Here is a 23293-nt window from a genome sequence, read left to right on the forward strand (position 1 = left end):
GGGAATATCAGATAATTTTTTGGTGGAAGGTAAGTTGAGAGTGGAGGATAAATGGAGAAAGAGGAAAAGTCAAAAGGTAGGGAGGTGCTTAGAGTGAACTCTTTAAATGAAAAGGAAAAGGGGAAGGAGTACAAGAAGAAGCTGAGAGAGGAGTGGGAGGAAGTGAAGGATAGAGTAGATCTAGGAGTGGAGGAGGAATGGGGATGGTTCAAGGAGGGAGTCACAAAGTGTGCAAAGATGGTGTGTGGAACAAGAAGGACAGGAGGAAATGGAAGGAACGGTAATGAATGGTGGGATGAGGAAACAGAGAAGGTTGTAGAAGAGAAGAAGCGAGCTTTCACAGATTGGTTACAAAATAGGATGAGGAAGTCATATGAGAGGTACAAAAAAAAGAAAAGAGAAGTAAAACACAAGGTAAAGGAGGCAAAGAGGAGAGCAGATGTGAAATGGGTTAAGAGTATGACAAAAAAAATTGAAAGTAATAAAAAGATGTTTTGGAAAGAAATTAAGAGAGGAAGAGGAGGCAAATCAAGTAGAGAAGAAAAGGTAAAAGGTGCAGATGGAGAGATGATAATGGAAGAGAAGGCAGTAAGAGGAAGATGGGCAGAATATTTTAGGGAGTTGCTAAATGTGAAGGAGGATAGAGAGGGAAAGATAGCTGCAGTGGGAAATGCTAAGAAAATGAGAGTGATGAGTGAGGAAAATGGAGGAGAAATAAGGAAGGATGAAGTGAAGGTAAGGCACCTGGTCTGGATGGATGCCATGCAGAATGTCTGAAAAAAGGATGTACAGTGATGGTGGACTGATTGGTGAGGTTATTTAATGTTTGCTGGAGAGAGGGTAGAGTGCCACTTTACAAGGGAAAAGGACACAAGTGTGAATGTAGTAGTTTCAGAGGGATTAGCCTGTTAAGTGTAGTTGGGAAGGCTTATGGGAGGATCTTGATTGAGAGAATTAGGAGAGGAGTAGAGGGAGTAATTGGTGAGGAACAGTGTGGATTTAGGACAGGTAGAGGTTGTGTAGATCAGATTTTTGTGGTAAGACAGATATGTGAGAAAGCTATAGGAGAGGGGAAGAAACTCTTCATGAAAAAAAAATCCTTAGAGTCCATGACTAATTTAAGAAGAGAAGGATAGTTTTCTCGTAATTCCCATTCAGGGACTTGTTCCAAGTCGCCAAACATCAAGGAAGGAATGGTCTTCCTATAAGGAAATGATTAGGGGTAATAACATCTAATTTTCACAGGAATGATAAGTAAGAGGTCTATTGTTCGAAATTTTTTGAACATCAGACAAAAGGGTGGCAATTTCTGCCAGGGAAGTAACAGGCCTACCCAAAACCTTATAGAGACATTGTTTCACCATCTTAATCAACCTTTCCCAAGTGGCACCATACCAGGTAGCATAAACAGGGATGGTTCTGTGCTGAACAGGGGAAGTTTTAAACTTCTCTTCAAATTTAGAAGATGATAGAAGTTGTCCAATAATACTTCCTGCTTGTATAAAGGATTTGTCATTGTCCGAACAAACTACTGAAGGAATTCCATATCTGTTGGTAAATCTAACGAAAGCCAAAATACACTCAGCAGTGGACATAGAATTCACAACCTCCAAATGGAAAGCTCTTGTATTAAAACAAGTAAATATCAGAATGTAAACCTTGACCTTATCTCCATTCCTGTTTGTAACCCATAAATGCCCCGTGTAATCCACACCAGTATGGGCAAAAGGCACACTTAAATTTACTCTAGAGGCAGGTAAAGAGGAAGGAGAAGGATAGTTTACAGCACAGGAATTATATTTCGTACAAACTATACAATCCTTCAAAATGTTTAAAACAGCTTGTCTGGCCTTAAAGATCCAGAATCCATGGATGCAAAGGAAATTAAGAGTAGCTTGCAGTCCCATGTGCATTACTTGGCAATGAGCAAAGAATATCAAGAGTCTAGTCAAGTGATGGGATTCACAACCTCATATTTGAGGTCAATGTTCTTGTCAATTCTGCCCTTGGACCTTATCAAACCATTCTTGTCCAAGAACAAGTTCATTTGACTTACCAAAGGAGGTATGTCATTAGTATAGTGGTTCTCTAAATAAGCCAATTCAGCAGGGAAGGAATTCCATGGCATTATACCCATCAAATAATTCGACGTGGCCTTTACTGGGTCAACATTAGATTTCTTAAACAAAAAGACAGCCTTAAAGATCAAGGAAGTGTGATGTAAAAGTTTGCTGTAAGAAGAAAACTTTAAGACATCAACTAGAGGAGGAGTGTCAACTTGCACAATAGCTGCATTGACAATGTCTCCCTTGATGCTGGAGGGAATACATCCCAAGTGACCCTTTGGCCAAGAGGTGGCAACAACAACCATTCTGGTCCATAAACCCAGCAATTGAATTTTTCCTTGAACACCTTAGCACTGCAAGGTTTGGTTACAAAATCAGCCATATTATGTTCAGAGGGAACATAGGTAAAGGAAATAGGAGTATACTTGGCTTTGAAATTTTCCAAAAGATTGGAAATTTCCTTCAATCTATTATTAACAAATATGTTCTTCTTAGGAGCTTTGTTGGTTAGAATCCAAGAAAGAGCAACTTGACTATCAACAAGTACAACAGAATTATTCAGAGGGGTAGAGACCATTCCTTCCTCAAAAATAATTTGAGGCATTTTAAAGATAGTAAAGCTGCCATAAGCTACAGAGAAGGCAATGTTCTTTGTTTAATAGGAGCCACCTTGACCTTGGCAAATAGAAGAGAGCCAATAGACTCCTTTATCTCTCTTCTTTCTTGCTCTACATAGATGGCACATCCATAGGCTTCCTTCGAAGCATCAGCAAAAACAAATAACTTAAGGGAAGATTCAGAACAGAAGGTTTTCCTTTTAAAGGATAAGTCATTAACCTCCCTAAATTTTTCATGTAACTTCTTCCATTTTGTAAGTAACTCTCTATTCAAACTCCTCTCTTCCTCTCATGTTCCATGTTTCTGCCCCACACAGTGCTGTTGGTACAATCACTCCATACAATCTCCTCTTAGCATCCATTCCCAGATGTCTATTCCTCGTTACATTTTTTAATCCACCAAGGTATTTACTTGCTTCCCTCAATCTACATTCTACCTCCACCTCCACTCCACCCATTCCTGCCACATTTGCACCCAAGTATCTAAAACTATCCACTTCCTCCAGTTGCACTCCCTTAATGCTCACTTCCAGTCTGCTGCCACTTTCACCCCTTGTACATCTCATCACCTTACTTTTACCCACATTTATCTTCAACTTTCTTTCACACACTTTTCTTTTTCAGATCTCTTTTATAACTATCTATTTTGAGTTTCTTTTCATGTCCTCTTATTTTTCTTTTATCTCACTTTAATAAATCTTCTCTGTCAAGGACTTCCATACCTTTCATGATTCTGTAAATGGCCAATAGATCTTTCTCTTCTTTGTTCCAGGTTTGGTAGCTCCAGTTTGGACAATCTTTGTATGTCCGTTTTGAAAGTGTTGGTGCCATACTTGTTGTTCTTTGTATTCTTTCTAATTTCTTCATATTCTTTTTCGTGCTGGGTGTCCATAGTGTCGTGCATACTCCAATCTTGGTCTTATCAGTATGACTAATATTTTCTTTACCATTACCTCATCCAAGTAGTTAAAGGCCATCTTTATTGAACTTGTTAATGTGCTTGCCTGGTGACATGTCTTTGTTAATTACACCTAGGTCCTTTTTCGAGCTAACTTTTTTAACTTCCTTTGTACCAATTTTATATTGCCCTGATATTCTATTTTTACTTTTTCCAAACTGAATTATACTACATTTCTTAATGTTGAAGTTTACTTCCCACTTTTGACTCCATTCCCAGACTTTGTCCAGGTCTCTCTGTAGTGATTCACAGTATTTTTCTGTACTTACTTTCTTTAGTAGTTTTGTATCATCTGCAAAGAAGTTCATATAACATTCTTCACCATCCATGTCGTTATGTCATTTATATGTATGGCAAACATCAGAGTGTGTATATATACACTCACTCACACCGGTGGTGGTCGGGCCACTTGCTGACCCCTCACCACTAGCACCAAATGCCTCTAGACTCTACGGTCCTGTGCCACTGTCATCCAATCACGGACATCTGCTCCAGTCCTTTCCAGGTCCTCCCTCACGTTGTCCATCCATCTTCTGCATGGTCTTCCTGGGAAACGTCTTCCTCCTACCATCCCATCCATCATCACTCTCATTGGTATTCTTTCTTGTTCCATTCTTGCAATGTGGCAAGCATACTGCAGTCACCTTGACTATGATATTCATGATATTTATTTGGCCTGATGTTTCCCTTAGCTCTTCATTATCCCGCCTTCTCCATTCTTGGTCAAGTTTGTCGAATACTGGGCCCAAATTTTTCCTTAGTACTCTGTTCTCAAATACAAAAAGACTTTTTTCAATTTTCTTAGTCAGGCTCCAGGCTTCGCATCCATGTAATATATTCTTAGTTTGGTCTTTGTTGATATGCTCCTTCTTCCCAGTGTATTTTGGAGGCTGTAATAACATCGGTTGGCTGATGCAATTCTTGATTTTATTTCAGTGTCCATCAGGTTTTCGTCTGTTACAATTGATCCAAGATACTTAACCCCTTCCATACGGTGCCGCACACGTAGGCGTCATGAGGAGCAAGTGGATTCGCGACGCTGCCATATCGGCGTCTTGATTATATTTATTGTAGTCGCCCCTGTGTTTTTACATTCTCTCAAATGTGCCCTGAATCCCATTCTCTGTGGTTTTCAAAATTTGCGGGTGAAAGAGAGAACGATCGATATAAGCGGTAACTATATTTTATGATGCGAGTATTATTACGACACGTCGTACGGCTGGCATTGGCTGCTGCCCGCGAGATTTAAGTTCCGTACTGAAGTGGTTAAGTTTCTGCATACTTCATATCTCACACCATTGATGTCAATATGTTCTTCTCTGTTATTGTTATTGTTATTGTTCTCTGTTATTATTATGTTATTGTTCTTGTTATTGTTCTCTGTTATTGTTCTTCTCTGTTCTTGTGTGTGTGTATATATATATATATGTATATATATATGTATGTATGTAATAAAAAGATGTTTTGGAAAGAAATTAAGAGAGGTAGAGGAGGCAAATCAAGTAGAGAAGAAAAGGTAAAAGGTGCAGATGAAGAGATGATAATGGAAGAGAAGGCTGTAAGAGGAAAATGGGCAGAGTATTTTAGAGAGCTGCTAAATATGAAGGAGGATAGGGAGGAAAAGGTAGTTGCAGTTGGAAGTGCTGAGAAAATGAGAGTGATGAGTGAGGAAAATGGAGGAGAAATAAGGAAGGATGAAGTGAAGGCGGTTGTTAAGATGATGAGAACAGGTAAGACACCTGGTCTGGATGGATGTCATGCAGAATGTCTGGAAAAAGGAGGTACAGTTATGGTGGACTGACTGGTGAGGTTATTTAATGTTTGTTTAAGAGAGGGTAAAGTGCTGGAGAACTGGAGGAGTGTCTGTATAGTTCCACTTGACAAGGGAAAAGGGGACCAGTGTGAATGTAGTAGTTTCAGAGGGATTAGCTTGTTAAAGTGTAGTTGTGAAGGCTTATAGGAGGATCTTGATTGAGAGGATTAGGAGAGGAACAGAGGGAGTAATTGGTGAGGAACAGTGAGGGTTTAGGAGAGGTAGAGGTTGTGTAGATCAAATTGTTGTGGTAAGACAGATATATGAGAAAGCTATAGGAAAAGGTAAAGATGTTTTTTGGGCTTTTATGGATCTGGAAAAGGCTTATGACAGGGTAGACAGGAAGGCACTGTGGGAGGTTTTGCGGATATACGGGATAGGAGGAAAGCTTTTAGGAGCTGTCAAGAGTTTTTACGAGAGTAGTAGAGCATGTGTCATGATTAGAAATGGTGAGAGTAAGTGGTTCGAGGTAAAGGTCGGACTTCATCAGGGATGTGTTATGTCACCCTGGCTGTTCAATCTATACATGGATGGGATGGTGCAAGAGGTAAATGCAAGGTTAGTGGGTCAGGGATTGGAGATGTTTAAAGAAAATGGAGGAAAGTGGATGACACTCCGCTTGTAGCAGGATCAGAGGAGGATTGAGGAAGTTAGTGACAGAGTTTGGGAAAGTGTGTGAAAAAAGGAAGTTGAAGACAAATGTGGGTAAAAGTAAGGTGATGAGATATAGAAGGGTTGAAAGTGGCAGGAGATTGGAAGTGAGTATTAAGGGAGAGTGACGGGAGGAAGTGGATAGTTTTAGATACTTGGGTGCGAATGTGGCAGGAAAGAGGTGGAGATGGAGGTAGAATGTGGATTGAGAGAAGCGAGTAAATGCCTGGGTGGATTAAAAAGTGTAATGAAAAATAGACATTTGTGATAGGGTTGGAATGGGTGGGAGTGGTTTTTATGCCTTTGTTTTTTGGCTACCTCCCTTATAAGGGGGAAAAAAGCCTTTAGTATATGTATGTATGTATTTGTGATATAGGCTACTACAAGAATAAGTTTATCCTAAAGAAATCCTTTCTGTTTCAGCCCAAGTGAAGGTCCATGCTGCAACCATGAGAGGTGTACCTTTGTGGTTGCCAATAGCACAGAGTGTCACCACCAAACAGACTGCACAATGTCAGTGCGTTGTAATGGGCGCATGGCAGCCTGTCCACAGCCAAAGTGGCAAAAGAAATTCAAGCCATGTAATGAAGAAACAAAAGTAAGTGAATGAATCAAATCTTTTGGTCCTTGATAGGGAGTAAAGTAATACAACAGTGGAGAAGAATTCTCTTTAGATAGGGAAGAAAGTAAACTAGATACCAAGGGACCAGTGATGGGCACCTGCATGTAGTGGTGGTGCATCTTCAAAGTCCATGAATATCCTCACTTTTTTCGGGAGGTGCAGCCCCGAATGATGATGATTGCTGCCTTGAATTGTGTATGTACCAAAAGGCATCTTCCCAATTATAAAAGAGGTAGCCAACCAAGGCATGCACCCACCCCCTTGGGCCTTGAATTGTACTAAATAGACGCCCCACGCCTCACAGCAGGTGGCAGTGGTCCTCAGGTCCTCCTGTAGATCTCTGGAAAGAAATATGGGAATGTTGTCCGTGTTGTATTAGTTTGGGACTGTTACTGTGTCCCTTGCTTACAGTAGTAGTAGGAGGAGGGGAGCAGTTGCCAGTTGTCACTTTTATGTGTAAAGAGGAAGTACAAAAGTTGATAGAGAGAGATCCCAGAGACCATGTGTCGACCCCTGGAGCTGGACCTCTAGATGAAGGTGAGGGGGTTGATGGGTTTTGAAGATGGGTGTCAGGGAGAGGCTTCTGTCTGATGTCCATCTTGAAGGACCACCACTTGCAGGTACATGTCGTTGATCCCACCAGGCCTAAATTCTCTGTATGAATTTTAGCTGGATTTCCACCACCTTTTTACATAAGGAAAGATGACAACTGGCAACTGCTCCCCTCCCCTTCCTACTGTGCCCTGCTTATTATGGGAGGGCCTGAGGATCACAGCCAGCCATTATGGGATTACAAATTTCCAATTAGTGAAACTTAAGGCAACAATTATTATTACAACCTGACAATAACTGCACAGTCCCATAATGACTGGCAGTGGTCCTCAGGCCTTCCCTAGAAAGAAATGTTGTACATTTGTCTGTATTGTATTATTGTGGCACAGTTTCTGTCACTGGCTAGTAAGTTGTTGATAATTGTCAGCTCTCCCTAAGTGAAAAGTTGAAGGAAATACAATTAAAGATAGAAATTTTGGGTCTTGTCCAAACACTGGGGCTGCTCCTCCAAATGGTGATGATATTGATAGCTTTTGAAGATGGATGACTGGGCAATAATTCTGTTGTCCATCTTCCAGGACCACAATTTGCAAGATGCTATCATGGTTCCTCTCCTGCAAGAGATCCAAGGGTGTAGATTGACTTGTATATTAATCTTCATGAAGAGCTGACTAAACTCCTAATTGTAGAACTAAATTTAGTAGAAAGGTACCCTCCACAAGGGAGGAATGTCCTTTACTGAAAAACAAAACAAAAGAAAATCATTAGTAGTGTAAGGAGGATGTTCTCTCATTCCTTGCCACTGTGCTTTACAAACCTTTTCCTCCACATGATAAACAAATCTTGTTCAACCACCCCTTCATCAGAGGGATGAAGGGTTACCCAGTCTCATCCCCCCCATGCATACATGCACATATGCTTGCACACGCTTGGAATGGATGAAAGATTTCTTGAACGGGAGAAAAATGAGGGTGGTACTTAGAGACAAGAACTTGATCTGGGAAGAAAGGATAAGTGGAGTCCCACAAGGTTCTGTATTGGCTGTGATAATGTTTGCCATATATATAAATTACATGGATGAAGGTGTGGAATGTTATATGAACTTTGCAGATGATGCAAAATGTCTGTTCCACCTCCACTTTACCCTTACCTGCCACATTCACACCCAACTATATAAAACTATCCACTTCCTCCAGTTACTCTCCCTTAATGCTCACTTCCAGTCTGCTGCCACTTTCACCCCTTGTACATCTCATCACCTTACTTTTACCCACATTTATCTTCAGCTTTCTTCTTTCACACACTCTCCCAAACTCTGTCACCAACTTCCTCAATCCCTCATCTGATCCTGCTACAAGCACAGTGTCGTCTGCAAACAGCAGCTGGCTACCTCCCACTTTTCTCCATTTTCTTTAAACATTCCAATCCCTGACCCACCACCCTTGCATTTACCTCTTTCACCACCCCATCCATGTATGAGTTGAACAGCCAGGGCGACATAACACATCCCTAATGAAATCCCACCTTTACCTCGAACCACTCACTCTCTCCATTTCTAATCCTGACCCATGCTCTACTGCTCTCGTAAAAACTCTTGACAGCTCTACTACTCTCGTAAAAACTCTTGACAGCTCCTAGAAGCTTTCCTCCTATCCCATATATCTGCAAAAACCTCCCACAATGCCTTCCTGTCTACCCTGTCATAAGCATTTTCCAGATCCATAAAAGCCCAAAAAACATCCTTACCTTTTCCTATAGCTTTCTCACATATCTGTCATACCACAAAAATCTGATCTACGCATCCTTTACCCATCCTAAATCCACACTGTTCCTCACCAATTACTCCCTCCATTCCTCTCCTAATTCTCTCAATCAAGATCCTCCCATAAGCCCTCCCAACTACACTCAACAAGCTAATCCCTCTGAAACTGTTACACTCACACTTGTCCCCCTTTCCCTTGTAAAGTGGAACTATACAGGCATTTTTCCAGTCCTCCGGCACTCTACCCTCTCTCCAGCAAACATTAAATAACCACACCAGCCAGTCCACCATCGCTGTACCTCCTTTTTTTTTTTAGGCATTCTGCATGGCATCCATCCAGACCAGGTGCCTTACCTGCTCTCATCATCTTAACAACTGCCTTCACTTCATCCTTCCTTATTTCTCCATTTTCCTCACTCATGACGGTCATTTTCTTAGCGCTTCCCAGTGCAAATACCTTTTCCTCCCTATCCTCCTTCACATTTAGCAACTCCCTAAAATACTCTGCCCATCTTCCTCTTACTGCCTTCTCTTCCATTATCATCTCTCCATCTGCACCTTATATCTTTTCTCCTCTACTTGATTCGCCTCCTCTTCCTCTCTTAATTTCTTTCTAAAACATATTTTTATTATTTTCAAAATTTTCTGTCATACTCTTACCCCATTTCACATCTGCTCTCCTCTGTGCCTTCTTTACCTTGTGGTTTACTTCTCTTTTCTTTGTACCTCTCATATGACTCCCTCGTCCTATTTTGTAACCAATCTGTGAAAGCTCACTTTTTCTCTTCTACAACCTTCTTTGTTTCCTTATCCCAGCATTCACTGCTCTTCCTTCTATTTCCTCCTGTCCTTCTTGTTCCACACACCATCTTTGCACACTGGTAAACTAAAAAAATAAACAGGAAATAGTAAAACTACGTCAAGGGAACATAGAATACACAGAGGATATAGAAATGGCAGAAATTGTGAACAAACATTTCAAATCTGTATTCAGTAAAGAAAACATACACAATTGGGATGAAGGAAAGGGAGAAAGACCCCCCCTCCCCCATGAGAGAAATAGTTGTGACACAGAAAGAAACAAGGGACCAAATATTTAACCTTGCTGTCAGAAAATCACATGGCCCAGACGGAATTGCAAACTAGATACTAAAAGAATGTATAGATGAACTAACAGACAAAATATATAAGATAATAGATTGCTCACTCAAAGAAGGAAAGTTACCAGAAGACTGGAAAAATGCCAATATTGTACATACATATACCAAGGCTTTTTCCCCCTTACAAGAGAGGTAGCCAAAAAGGAAAAGGCATAAAATCATTCCCACCCATTCCATCCCTGAATACACTCCACACCCCTCCACCCTTCCTCTCATCTTAGCACCTCCCGGATGATGGGTCATCACTGCACCTTGTCAACTGCCCTGGGTCAGAAGCAGTGTCGCAAGACAAAGCACATTCACAGCAAGGCCGCTTCATCAAATCGGCGACCCCCCCTCTCCGTCTCCCCATGCATAAAGGAGAAGACGGGGAGAAATCCCTTCGGGTTGCGTCAAAATTTGCTCACACATACTACCTCACCCACCATCCCCCTGCCCATTCCACCTCATGTATCACAACATCATCCATATACAACCATTCTCCATTCACCCCTGTCTTCTGTCCTCTCCCGTCCTTCCTCAACAGACATTCCTCTCTTCCCCAAAGCTCCCTTCACCCCATCCATCCACCTCATCCTAGGACGTCCCTTCATGTTCACTCCCTTCATATCTCCCATACCTCTTTTACTAGTCTTCACTCATTCTTTCCATGTGTCCAAACCATCCTAATACTCTTTCATCAACCCTATCTCCCAACCCCCTTTCCACCCCTGTTCTCCTCCTCACCTCCTCATTTCTCACTCTATCCAGCCTAGTAACCCCCATCATACTTCTCAGACACCTCATCTCAAACACATTCAAACTCCTTCTCTCTTCCTCCCGTATGTTCCATGTTTCTGCCCCATACAGTGCTGTTGGCACAATCACTCCCTCATATAGTCTCCTCTTAGCATCCATTCCCAAATGTCTATTCCTCATTACACTTTTTAATCCACCAAGGTATTTACTCACTTCTCTCAATCTACATTCTACCTCCACCTTCACTCCACCTTTTCCTGCCACATTTGCACGCAAGTATCTAAAACTATCCACTTCCTCCAGTCGCTCCCCCTTAATGCTCACTTCCAGTCTACTGCCACTTTCACCCCTTGTACATCTCATCACCTTACTTTTACCCACATTTATCTTCAGCTTTCTTCTATCACACACTCTCCCAAACTCTGTCACCAACTTCCTCAATCCCTCCTCCGATCCTGCCACAAGCGCAGGTCCGCAAACAACAGCTGGCTCACCTCCCACTTTTCTCTATTTTCTTTAACCATCTCCAATCCCTGACCACTACCCTTGCATTTACCTATCACACTACCCCATCCATGTATAAGTTGAACAGCCAGGGTGACATAACGCATATTTGACGAAGTCCCACCTTTACCTCGAACCACTCACTCTCCATTTCTAATCCTGACACAAGCTCTACTACTCTCATAAAAACTCTTGACAGCTCCCAGAAGCTTTCTTCCTATCCTGTATATCCGCAAAACCTCCCACAGTGCCTTTCTGTCTACTCTGTCGTAAGCCTTTTCCAGATCCATAAAGGCCCAAAAAACATCCTTCCCCTTTCCTATAGCTTTCTCACATAGCTTACCACAAAAATCTGATCTACACAACCTCTACCCATCCTAAATCCACACTGTTCCTCACCAATTACTTCCTCTGTTCCTCTCCTAATCCTCTCAATCGAGATCCTCCCATAAGCCTTCCCAGCTACACTTATCAAGCTAATCCCTCTGAAACTACTACATTCACACTTGTGTCCTTTTCCCTTGTAAAGTGGAACTATACAGGCACTCCTCCAGTCCTCCTGCATTCTACCCTCTCTCCAGCAAACATTAAATAACCTCACCAGCCAGTCCACCATCACTGTACCTCCTTTTTTAAGACATTCCACATGACATCTATCCAGACCAGGTGCCTTACCTGCTCTCATCATCTTATGTACAACTGCCTTCATTTCATCCTTCCTTATTTCTCCTCTATTTTCCTCACTCATGACGGTCATTTTCTTAGCATTTCCCACTGCAGCTATCTTTCCCTCTCTATCCTCCTTCACATTTAGCAACTCCCTAAAATATTCTGCCCATCTTCCCCTTACTGCCTTCTCTTCCATTATCATCTCTCCATCTGCACCTTTTACCTTTTCTTCTCTACTTGATTTGCCTCCTCTTCCTCTCTGAATTTCTTTCCAAAACATCTTTTTATTACTTTCAAAATTTTCTGTCATACTCTTACCCCATTTCACATCTGCTCTCCTCTTTGCCTCCTTTACCTTGTGTTTTACTTCTCTTTTCTTTTCTTTGTACCTCTCATATGACTCCCTCGTCCTATTTTGTAACCAATCTGTGAAAGCTCGCTTCTTCTCTTCTACAACCTTCTTTGTTTCCTCATCCCACCATTCACTACCCTTCCTTCTATTTCCTCCTGTCCTTCTTGTTCCACACACCATCTTTGCACACTTTGTGACTCCCTCCTTGAACCATCCCCATTCCTCCTCCACACCTAGCTCTACTCTATCCTTCACTCCCTCCCACTCCTCCCTCAGCTTCCTCTTGTACCCCTTCTCCTTTCCCTTTTCATTTAAAGAGTTCACTCTAAGTACCTCCCTACCTTTTGTCCCTTTCCTCTTCCTCCATCTATCCTCCACTCTCAACTTACCTTCCACCAAATAATGATCTGATATTCCCCTACCCTCTCCCCTTAGCACATGTACATCCTTAACTCTTCCTATCATAATCCTATTTACCACTACATAGTCCATTAACGCTCTATCTACCACCCTCTCCCATGTGTACTTATGCTTGACTTTCTTCCGATATATAAAGGGGGAACATGGAAGACCCAACAAACTATAGACCAGTCTCCCTTACAAGTACAATAGCCAAAACTTGTGAGAAATTCATCAAAAGTAGATGGACAAAACATCTGGAGGAGAACAATATACTAAATCAGAGACAATTTGGATTTAGACAGGGAAGATCATGTGCCACAAATTTTATATGTTTCTATTCAAGGTTAATAGATATAATGCAAGAAAGGAACAGATGGGCAGACTGTGCTTTCCTGGACTTACAAAAGGTGTTTGATAAAGTACCACACAATTAATTATTACAAAAACTTGAAACAGGAGATATACAAGGAAAACTATTGAAATGGATGAATGATTTCTTGCATGGAAGAAAAGTGAAAGTGGTGCTCAGAGATATAAACTCTACTTGGGAAGAAATGATAAGTGGAGTCCCACAGGGTTTGGTACTGGCTCCTCATAATGTTTGCTATACAGGTAAACGTCGACTTACGATGGCCGCGACTTACGATTGTTCGACTTTACGATGACGACGACGACGACGACGATATGATAATTTAACCCCTTCCATACGGTGCCGCACACGTAGGCGTCATGAGGAGCAAGTGGATTCGCGACGCTGCCATATCGGCGTCTTGATTATATTTATTGTAGTCGCCCCTGTGTTTTTACATTCTCTCAAATGTGCCCTAAATCCCATTCTCTGTGGTTTTCAAAATTCGCGGGTGAAAGAGAGAACGATCGATATAAGCGGTGACTATATTTTATGATGCGAGTATTATTACGTCACGTCGTACGGCTGGCATTGGCTGCTGCCCGCGAGATTTAAGTTCCGTACTGAAAATACATATTATAGTGTTTGAATATGGTAAAAAGGATAAAAATAATTAAATAAACTACTGTACATGTTTAATAGGCTATATTCAGTATCTCTGGTGGTTAATATACAGGTAGGCTAGGTACAGTGACCACGGAACAGAGTGGGGATCGACTTACGATGAGATCGTCTTACGATGGCTCTATCGAAACCTAATGCCATCGTAAGTCGACGTTTACCTGTATATGTAAATGACATGGATGAAGGTGTAGAATGTTACATGAAGTTATTTGCAGATGATGCAAAACTACTAAAGAAAGTAAGTACAGAAAAAGATTGTGAATCCCTACAGAGAGATCTGGACAAGGTCTGGAAATGGAGTCAGAAGTTGGAAGTGGACTTCTACATTAAGAAATGTAGTATAATGGAATTTGGAAAAAGTAAAAAAAGAATATCAGGACAATATAAAATCGGTGCAAAGGAAGTAAAGAAAGTTGGTTCCGAAAAGGACCTAGGAGTAATCATCACCAAAGACATGTCCCCAGACAAGCAGATAAACAAAATAGTTGGAGAAACCTACAATTTATTAAGATCAATAAAGGTGGCTTTTAATTACTTGGATGAGGTAATGGTAAAGAAAATACTAGTTACACTGATAAGACGAAGATGAAACAATAATGTGTGCAAACACCATACATGAATGTAAGAACAAACTAGATGTTGCTAGATACAAAGATGGGTCACCACATTATTGGACTTAATACTTACAACAGAACCTGAGATAATCGATAATATTATTTACAAAACTCCGATAGGAAAAAGTGACCATGTACTAATAGAAATGGAATTGAAAGAACAACCAGACCAAAGCAAAAATGTTAAACATAGAATAGGAAGACCTATGTATAACAAAACAAACTTTGAGAAACTTAAAACATTCTTTCGCAATGCAAACTGGGAAAAATTCCAAAACGAAGATACAGGGATAGAAGAAAAATTGAACATACTAAAAGAAATTTATAATGAAGGAGTGGACAAATTTGTACCACAAAAAAAAATGGAAAAGGCATACATAAAGAACTGGTACAACAAAAGATGTAGTGAAGCAAAGGAAAAAAGGGACAAAGCTTGGAAAAAATGGAAAAGAGATAAGAAACAAAGCAAATGGCAAACATACATCAAACTAAGAAACGAATATGTAAAAATACGAAGAGATGAAAAGAGAAATTATGAAAAAAAGATAATAGACAAATGTAAAGAAGAACCCAAACTATTTTACAAATATGTAAATGGAAAACTGAAAAACAAACAAGAAATAGAAAAACTGTGCCAAGATATAAAGGAATTCACAGAAGAACTGGAAATGGCTGAAATAATGAACAACCACTTAAGATCAGTATTCACAATGGAAAACTCGTCTAACAGTGAAGTTAGAGAGAGAGAATTATCCCCAGCAATGAAAGAAATAAACGTAACACAAAAAGAAATCAGTGATCAAATTAAAACCCTGGATGTCAGAAAATCACATGGCCCAGACGGAATAGCAAACTGGATACTGAAAGAATGCATGGAAGATTTAACTGACAAAATATATGATATAATTAAATCATCACTTAAAGAAGGAAAAGTACCATTGGACTGGAAAAAAGCAAACATTGTACCAATTTATAAGGGAGGTGATATGGAAGATCCATCTAACTACAGACCGGTCTCACTAACAAGCACAATAGCAAAAATTTGTGAAAGAGTGATCAAAAACAGATGGGTTAAGTACCTGGAAGAAAAATCTATACTGAACCCAAATCAATTTGGATTTAGACAAGGGAGATCCTGTACAACAAATCTGATTTGCTTTTACTCAAGATTAGTAGACATAATAGAAGAAAGAGATGGATGGGCAGACTGCTTTTCTGGACCTGCAAAAGGCATTCGATAAGGTACCTCATAGGAAACTAATAAATAAGATAGAGTCAAAAGGTGTCATCAGAGGAAAATTATTGGAATGGATGAAAGACTTTCTGATTGGGAGGAAAATGAGAGTTGTAATTAGAGAAAAATTCTCCAACTGGGAAGAAGTAAAAAGCGGGGTCCCGCAAGGATCAGTACTGGCCCCGATCATGTTTGCTGTATACATTAATGACATGAATGAAGGCGTGGAGTGCTATATAAATTTTTTTGCAGATGATGCAAAATTACTTAACCACTTCACTACGGGACTTAAATCTCGCGGGCAGCAGCCAATGCCAGCCGTACGACGTGTCGTAATAATACTCGCATTATAAAATATAGTCACCGCTTATATCGATCGTTCTCTCTTTCACCCGTGAATTTTGAAAACCACAGAGAATGGGATTCAGGGCACATTTGGGAGAATGTAAAAACACAGGGGCGACTACAATAAATATAATCAAGACGCCGATATGGCAGCATCGCGAATCCACTTGCTCCTCATGATGCCTACGTGTGCGGCACCGTATAGAAGGGGTTAAGAAGGTAAAAACGGAAGAGGACTGCAACTCATTGCAACAAGATCTGGACTCAAAAGTGGGAAGTAAAATTCATTATTAAGAAATGCAGCATAATGGAATTTGGAAAGAGTAAAAATAGAATATCAAAAGATTACAGAATTGGGGAGGAAAAAATAAATAAAACAAACTATGAAAAAGATCTTGGAGTGATGATTGGAAAGGACATGAAACCAGATAAGCATATAAACAAGATGTTCGGAGAAACCTACAACTTATTGAGAGCAATCAAAGTGGTATTTACCTATATGGACGAAGAAATGATAAGGATAATACTTACTACACTAATAAGACCAAAACTCGAGTACGCAGCATCACTTTGGACACCCAGTACCAAAAAGAATATTAAGAAACTAGAAAGATTACAAAGAGCGACAACAAAACTAGCACCGACACTCGCCGAACTAACATATGAGTAAAGACTATCCAAATTGAACCTACCAACTCTTGAACAAAGAAGAGAAAGAGGAGATTTGCTAACTATCTACAGAATAATGAAAGGAATGGAAGTTTTAGACAGGAACGACCTATTAATGTGGGACAACGGTAAAACAAGAGGACACGGAAAAAAATTGAAAAAGGATAGTTATAGAAAAAACTTGAAAAGGAACAGTTTCCCACACAGAGTGACAAATACATGGAACAAATTAGACAACAAAACAGTATGTGCTAACACTATACAAGATTTTAAGATATAACTTGATGCGGAAAGATACAAAGATGGGTCACCACGAGCATAGCTCCCCTCCCATATATTACAACTAGCATAGCTCCCCTTCTTGTACAATACAACTAGGTAGATACACACACACACATACACAGACTGCTTGAGTCAAAAGGAATTCAGTAAAGCACTGCCTTTTCACAGGAGGTCCCAATATCTGGAGATCCTTTAATCCTATTGATTTACCATATAAGCCTCCTCATCCAGTATTTATGAAGTAGATAAGAACAACCCTTTGGGTCATGTTATTCCTTAATCCACACACAATCTGCCTTTAATCACTCCTATCTTTTGACCTCTTCTCTGCTTAACAGACATATCACATGCATCCAGAGCCTCTACATTTCTCAATTTATCCATTCATGTAATACCTATTATATATCTTAGATAACATTAGCCTCATCCTCTTTGGCTTCCTTATATTTTGTGCTTGTGCTTCATATAATGTTGTATGTACAATTACTCCTTCATACCACAATCTCTTTTCATTCAGCCACAAATACCAATTTCTCATAACTGTTTTTACTTGACCCAGACATTTTGCTTTATTTCATAATTCATCTCCACATCTACTTCATTTACTTCCTCATATGACCCCAGACACTTTAAAGTTCTCAAATGACATATTCCCCATAAACAGATAAACAAAATTGTTGGAGAATCTTACAATTTGCAAAGATCAATAAAAGTGGCTTTTACCTATTTAGATGAAGAAATGGTTAAAAAAAATACTAGTCACACTAATAAAGCCTTGACAAGAGTATGCCACAACATTATGGTGACCCAGTACCAAAAAGAAATATAAAGAAAATTGAACAAATCCAGAGAGCAGTCATGAAAATGGCTCCAACACTTTCAAACCTGTCATATGAAGAATGTCTGGCAAAATTGAAATTACTGACTTTGGAGTAAAGAAGAGAAAGAGGTGACCTGCTGACCATTTACAGAATCATGAAAGGCACAGAAGTCCTTGATAGAGAGGACTTACTAAATTGGGATAAGAGAAATACAAGGGGACATGATAAGAAACTCAAAAAGGATAGTTATAGAAGAGACCTAAAAAAAAAAAAAATTCCACACAGTGGTGGATGTCTGGAACAAACTGGATAAAACAGTAGTGTGAGCAAAAGCTATACACAAATTTAAGAGCAAACTAGACACTGCGAGATACAGAGACGGGATGAGCATAGCTCCCCTTCCTGTAAGATACAAGGTAATACAGCTAGGTAAATACTTACTTGAACTTCTCATCCTTCACAAACTCTGAAAAAGAAAATTCTTATTTAAAGTTACTAAATATGCATTATATGCTTGTTTTATTGATTTATTTTTATTTATTTATTTATTTATTTATTTTTTTACAGAACATATTTGATTCAGAGAATTCTTGTAAATTTGGCCAGTTTAATCCATTGGACACTTACTATTGTTTGTGGTTAAGATATTAATAGGTGTAAACTCTTATTTTCAATCATGGGACAGCAGATAATTACATTGTTGAAAATCTTCATATCTTTTGGAAAAGCTTTCTTAGCTTTTTTTTTCTTGCAGGTTTGTCTTGAAGGAGAATGTCGAGGTTCCATCTGCCTTGCATACAATCTCTCAGAATGTTTTCTTACATCTGATCTTGTTCAGGATAAGAAGAAACTCTGTGAAATTGCTTGCCAACTCACAGATGACCCAAAGTCATGCAAGTCAACATCGGAATTGTCACACATTTTCCCAGATCCAGTGTTCATGAGACCTGGAGCTCCTTGCAACAACTTCCAGGTATGTTGATTTATTATCAGTTGCCTCTAGTTTCACTAAATGGAAAACCTGCATCCCAGCAGTCCTTGGACACCCCCACAAATCTCACTGGGAAGAAATATTGAACTGTTGTTAATGTATTTGTATGGAACTGTTTCTGTCACCAGCTGCAGTAGGGGAGCAATTGCTAGTGATTAGCCCTTCATGTGTGAAGAAGTATAAGACATATAGGGACCAATGACACCTACATGTGGTGGTCCTGTAAGGTGAACAGTGAAGTCCTTTGGGTTGTGTCAATTTATTATCTATTCAGAATCACTCCATGCACACCTATATCTTGCTTTCTACCTTCCTTCTTAGACTAACATTCTCCTTGTAACCAAGGCCCTCTTTACTCCATCCATTCCATTCTTGGACTTCCTTTCAAATTTACTCCATTTGCCTTCCACACAATCTCTAGTCTTTCTTCACTCATTCTTTCTATATGCCGAAACCATCCCAGCATTCTTTAATCAGCCCTGTCTGCTAGCCCTCTCCACTCCCCACTCCCCACCTCAACTCTTCAATTTTCACTTTATTCATCCTTGTAACTCCCACCATACTTTTAAGCATTTTGTTTTGAATACATTTAAACTACTTCTACCACCATTAATTTCTAAGTCTGCTCTATACAGTATGGTAAGAACAATTACCCTTTTGTAGTCTTCTCTTGTTATTTATCATGACACTTTTCATTCCTCCAAGACATTTACTTGTTTCTCTAAATCTGTAAGGGCTATTTGTTACCTCAAGTTTCAATGAGTAGAAAACCCAGTGGTTAATGGTCCTTGGGCCCTCCCAAAGTTCTGTCAGGGAAGAAACTTTGGACTTGTCTATGTTATATTGGTGTGGGACTTTTCTTATGGCTGAAAGTATCTGGATGGGAGGATTCACTGGTCGTCAGCTGTCTAAGTCTGAAATGGTGTAAGAAATACAGGTGAACTATATGGAGAGAAATCTTGGGCCAAGTCAAAGACTTAGTGTCAGCCCTTCAGGGCTGCTTCTTCTGATGGTGAGAGGGTTGATGGACTTTGAAAATGGGCAGCTTGGGTGTTCACCTTGCAGGTACTTGTCTTTGATCCCTCTGGCTAATGTATGATATATGATACTGTTAGGCCGGTGGTCTATGTCCCATGTTGGGCTTTCATATGTTAGGCTGGTAGTCTGCCCCACATTAGGCTGGTTGAAGGAAAACTGGTGGAGAGAGTTGGGTTTTATTTGACAACAAAATGTTGGGTTAATGAAATGTTGGGTGCCAGTTGGGGCTGGGGAGGAGGATTGAGAAAGCAAGGGAGGTGACGACTGTGTCTCAAGTTGTGCCTTCGGCAATCTGCTAGCAGGGATCAAAAAGGGGGGGAGGAGGTGAGAAAGCAAGGAACATCAAGCTAGGCTCATGTATGCTTTCTGAGGCTATCTGCATCTTCGGTGTCCATTTAGCTCCTTATACACATGGGCAGGTCATGACCCATGCTCCTAATTGCCATGAAGTCATGTGTGCTGTGTGGGAAGTAGGAGGCAAAATGTTCTGACACTGGTGACTCACGAAGACAGAGGGTAGGCATTCCTCAATAGGTCCAGTGTTCAGTGTCATGTGCTGGTTGAGGTGCAGGCTAGCCATGGTGGGCCGATGCTGGCATTGCACATGTGCTTCCTGAAGGAGACTTTGTGTGATGATCATGTGGCAGACCCTAGCATGGGTTAGTCATCTTGGGGCCCCACGAGTGATTTCCTTGGGAGGTCTTGGAGGTCAGAAGGTCGTGAGACACCAAGAAGAGGTGAGGCGAAGAAGTAAGGAGGTGAGGACTGGTCATGATGACTACTAACATGCCCTCATGGAAGTCAAGGCTGGAAGTGAAGTCGTGTGGAGCCTTGATAAGAAATTGTCAAGGTAGTTGTCCTCACGACTGGGCCAGAACTTGAAGGCGGAGGTGGAGCTGGTCCTCAGACTGCAGGGGTAGCAGCAGGTGGTAGTCCGTTTGCCACAGTGATGACACTGAAGAAGTTGGTGCATCTCGGGAGGCTGCTCAGGGGACCCCATACCTGGAATGCTTCCTGGGATCATGTTGTATGGTGGCATTGGAATGCGGTTACAGAATGTCCCTGAAAATATAGACACTTGAGAATGGTTGTTGTTGATGGGATGTTAAGCCGTCAGCAGACCTGGCAGTCAGTGATGGCAGACAGCAGACCTAGTAGGTGAACTGGCAGTCAATCTGGCAGACATGTATAGGCAGATACCTGTGGTAGGTGAGAATATAGGCAGACAACCTGGCAGTCGGCAGACCTAGCAGGCAGCAATGGCAGTTGAGCTGGTTGGCAGGTGAGCTGGCAGATGGCAGACCTGGTAGGCAAACTGGCAGTCATGGTGGCAGGTGATCTGGTAGACAATAGCAGCAGACAATTTGGTAGACAATGATGGCAGACACCTGTGGTAGACGAGAGTGAAGGTAGTCAAATTGGCAGTCAGCAGATGACCTGGCAACCAGCAATGGCAGGTGAGCTGGCAGATGGCAGACCTGGTAGATGAACTGGAAGTCAAGGTGATGGCAGATACCTGTGGTAGGCGAGAGTGTAGGGAGTCAAGTTGGCAGTCAGCAATGGCAGGCAAGCTGGCTGATAGCAGACCTGGTAGGCAAACTGGCAGCCATGGCGGTGGGCGATTGGCAGACAATCTGGAAGACAGTGACAGCAGATACCTGTGGTATGTGAGAGTGTGGGGAGTCGAATTGGCAGTCAGTAGATAGCCTGGCAGTCAGCAATGGCAGACCTGGTAGACGAACTTGCAGTCATAATGGTAGGCAATCTGGCAGACAGTGATGGCAGATACCTGTGGTAGGCAAGAGTGTAGGCAATTGGTAGACAGTGGTGGTAGACTATCTGGTAGATAAAGTGGAGGCTGGCAGCAGTCGAGTGGCAGACAATCTGGCAGATCAAGCGGTGGCTGGCAGCAGCCAAGTGGCAGATGACCAACAGTCTGACAGATCAAGTGGCAGCTGGTAGTAGTTGAGCAGCGGATGGCAGCCAATTTGGCAAATCAGGTGGCAGCTGGCATCACTTGAGCGGCAGACAGCGGTGGGAGACAGCAGTGGCAGAGCTGAGAATCAGGGCCCCAAATGTTGGGCAGCCAAATGTTAGGCCAAAGGTCTGTGTCCCATGTTGGGCCGTCAAATGTTAGGCTGGTAGTCTACCCCATGTTGGGCGCCAAATGTTGGGCCTGTGGTCTATGTCCCAAGTTAGGCTGTCAAATGTTAGGCTGGTAGTCTGCCCTGGGTTGGGAAGCCAGTTAAGCTGGTTGAAGGCAAACTCTGGTGAAGATAGAGTTGGTTTTATTACAATGAAATGTTGGGTGCCAGTGGAGAGTGGGAGGAGGAACAATGTTTCAAGTTGTGTCTCCGGCAATCTGCTTGCGGGGATCAAAGGGGGGGATGCAAGAAAGCAAGAAGCAGTGAGCCAGGCTCACGTATGCTTCTCTGAGGCTATCTGCATCTCTTCAGGCATTTGTCCATCTTTTATATACATGGGCAGGTTATGACCCATGCTCCTAACTGCCATGAGGTCAAGTGTGAGGCAAGGGAAGTCAGAGGCAAAATATTTTGATGCCAGCGACTCACAAAGACAGAGGGTAGGCATTCTTCAATGAACCAGTGTTACAAAGATTACAAAGGCGGAGCATGCCGACAGGAGACCTTTTGATCCATATCTAGGTCGGATGAAAAAAAAAAAAAAAAAAAAAAAAAAAAAATCATATTAATAATAAATAAAAACTATAATAATGTAAATAACAAATAAAATACATAAATAAATGCATAGGTATAGTTGAATAACAAACAAACAGGTAAATAGTAAATGATAATAAATTGACATATAACTAATAATAAATGAAAATCAGACAGACAAATTATAACAAAACAAAAACAAATAATATAACATAAATTATAATCATTACAGCATCTTAGGTATTTATCTAAATGATTCTTAAAGCTTCGAACTGAACTACATTGCACTACATGTGCAGGAAGTTTATTCCATTCATTAACTACACGGTTGGCAAAGTTGTTTCTACCTACTTCCAAATTGAATCTATTTCCGGACAGTTTGAGACCATTGTTTCTTGTCTGATTCTCATTCAATGTGAAAATTTTGTCACTTTTGATGTTGTCAATTCCCTTTAAAATCTTAAAGACCTGTATCAAGTCACCTCTGAGTCTATGCTTTTTTAGGGAAAACAGATTCATGTGCTTAAGTCGATTTTCGTATGATTTATTTTTGATATTTGGAATAAGTTTTGTGGCTCGCCATTGTACTTTTTCCAGTCTGTCAATGTCTTTAATGAGATTCGGTGACCATATGGAAACAGCATATTCCAAATGTGGACGAACTAACGATTTATATAGCTTGTTAATGAGTGATGGACTTTTGAAATCAAAAGATCGCGCAA

The 23293-nt window shown here is 40.9% G+C and overlaps 1 protein-coding gene across 4 annotated transcripts in view; it reads left to right on the forward strand.

Moving 5' to 3' along the window:
• kuz (zinc-dependent metalloprotease kuz) overlaps window positions 1–23293 on the forward strand; it is a 594360-nt gene that overhangs the window by 502872 nt on the left and 68195 nt on the right. For all 4 annotated transcript variants that reach the window (XM_076203724.1, XM_076203722.1, XM_076203723.1 and 1 more), the window contains 2 exons: window positions 6529–6703; window positions 18619–18837. In XM_076203724.1, coding sequence (XP_076059839.1) covers window positions 6529–6703; window positions 18619–18837 — 394 coding nt within the window. The remainder of the gene's footprint in view (window positions 1–6528; window positions 6704–18618; window positions 18838–23293) is intronic.

This window comes from Oratosquilla oratoria, chromosome 20 (genome assembly GCF_046742065.1).
Source record: "Oratosquilla oratoria isolate Oo_2021 chromosome 20, ASM4674206v1, whole genome shotgun sequence".
Classification (NCBI taxonomy): domain Eukaryota; kingdom Metazoa; phylum Arthropoda; class Malacostraca; order Stomatopoda; family Squillidae; genus Oratosquilla; species Oratosquilla oratoria.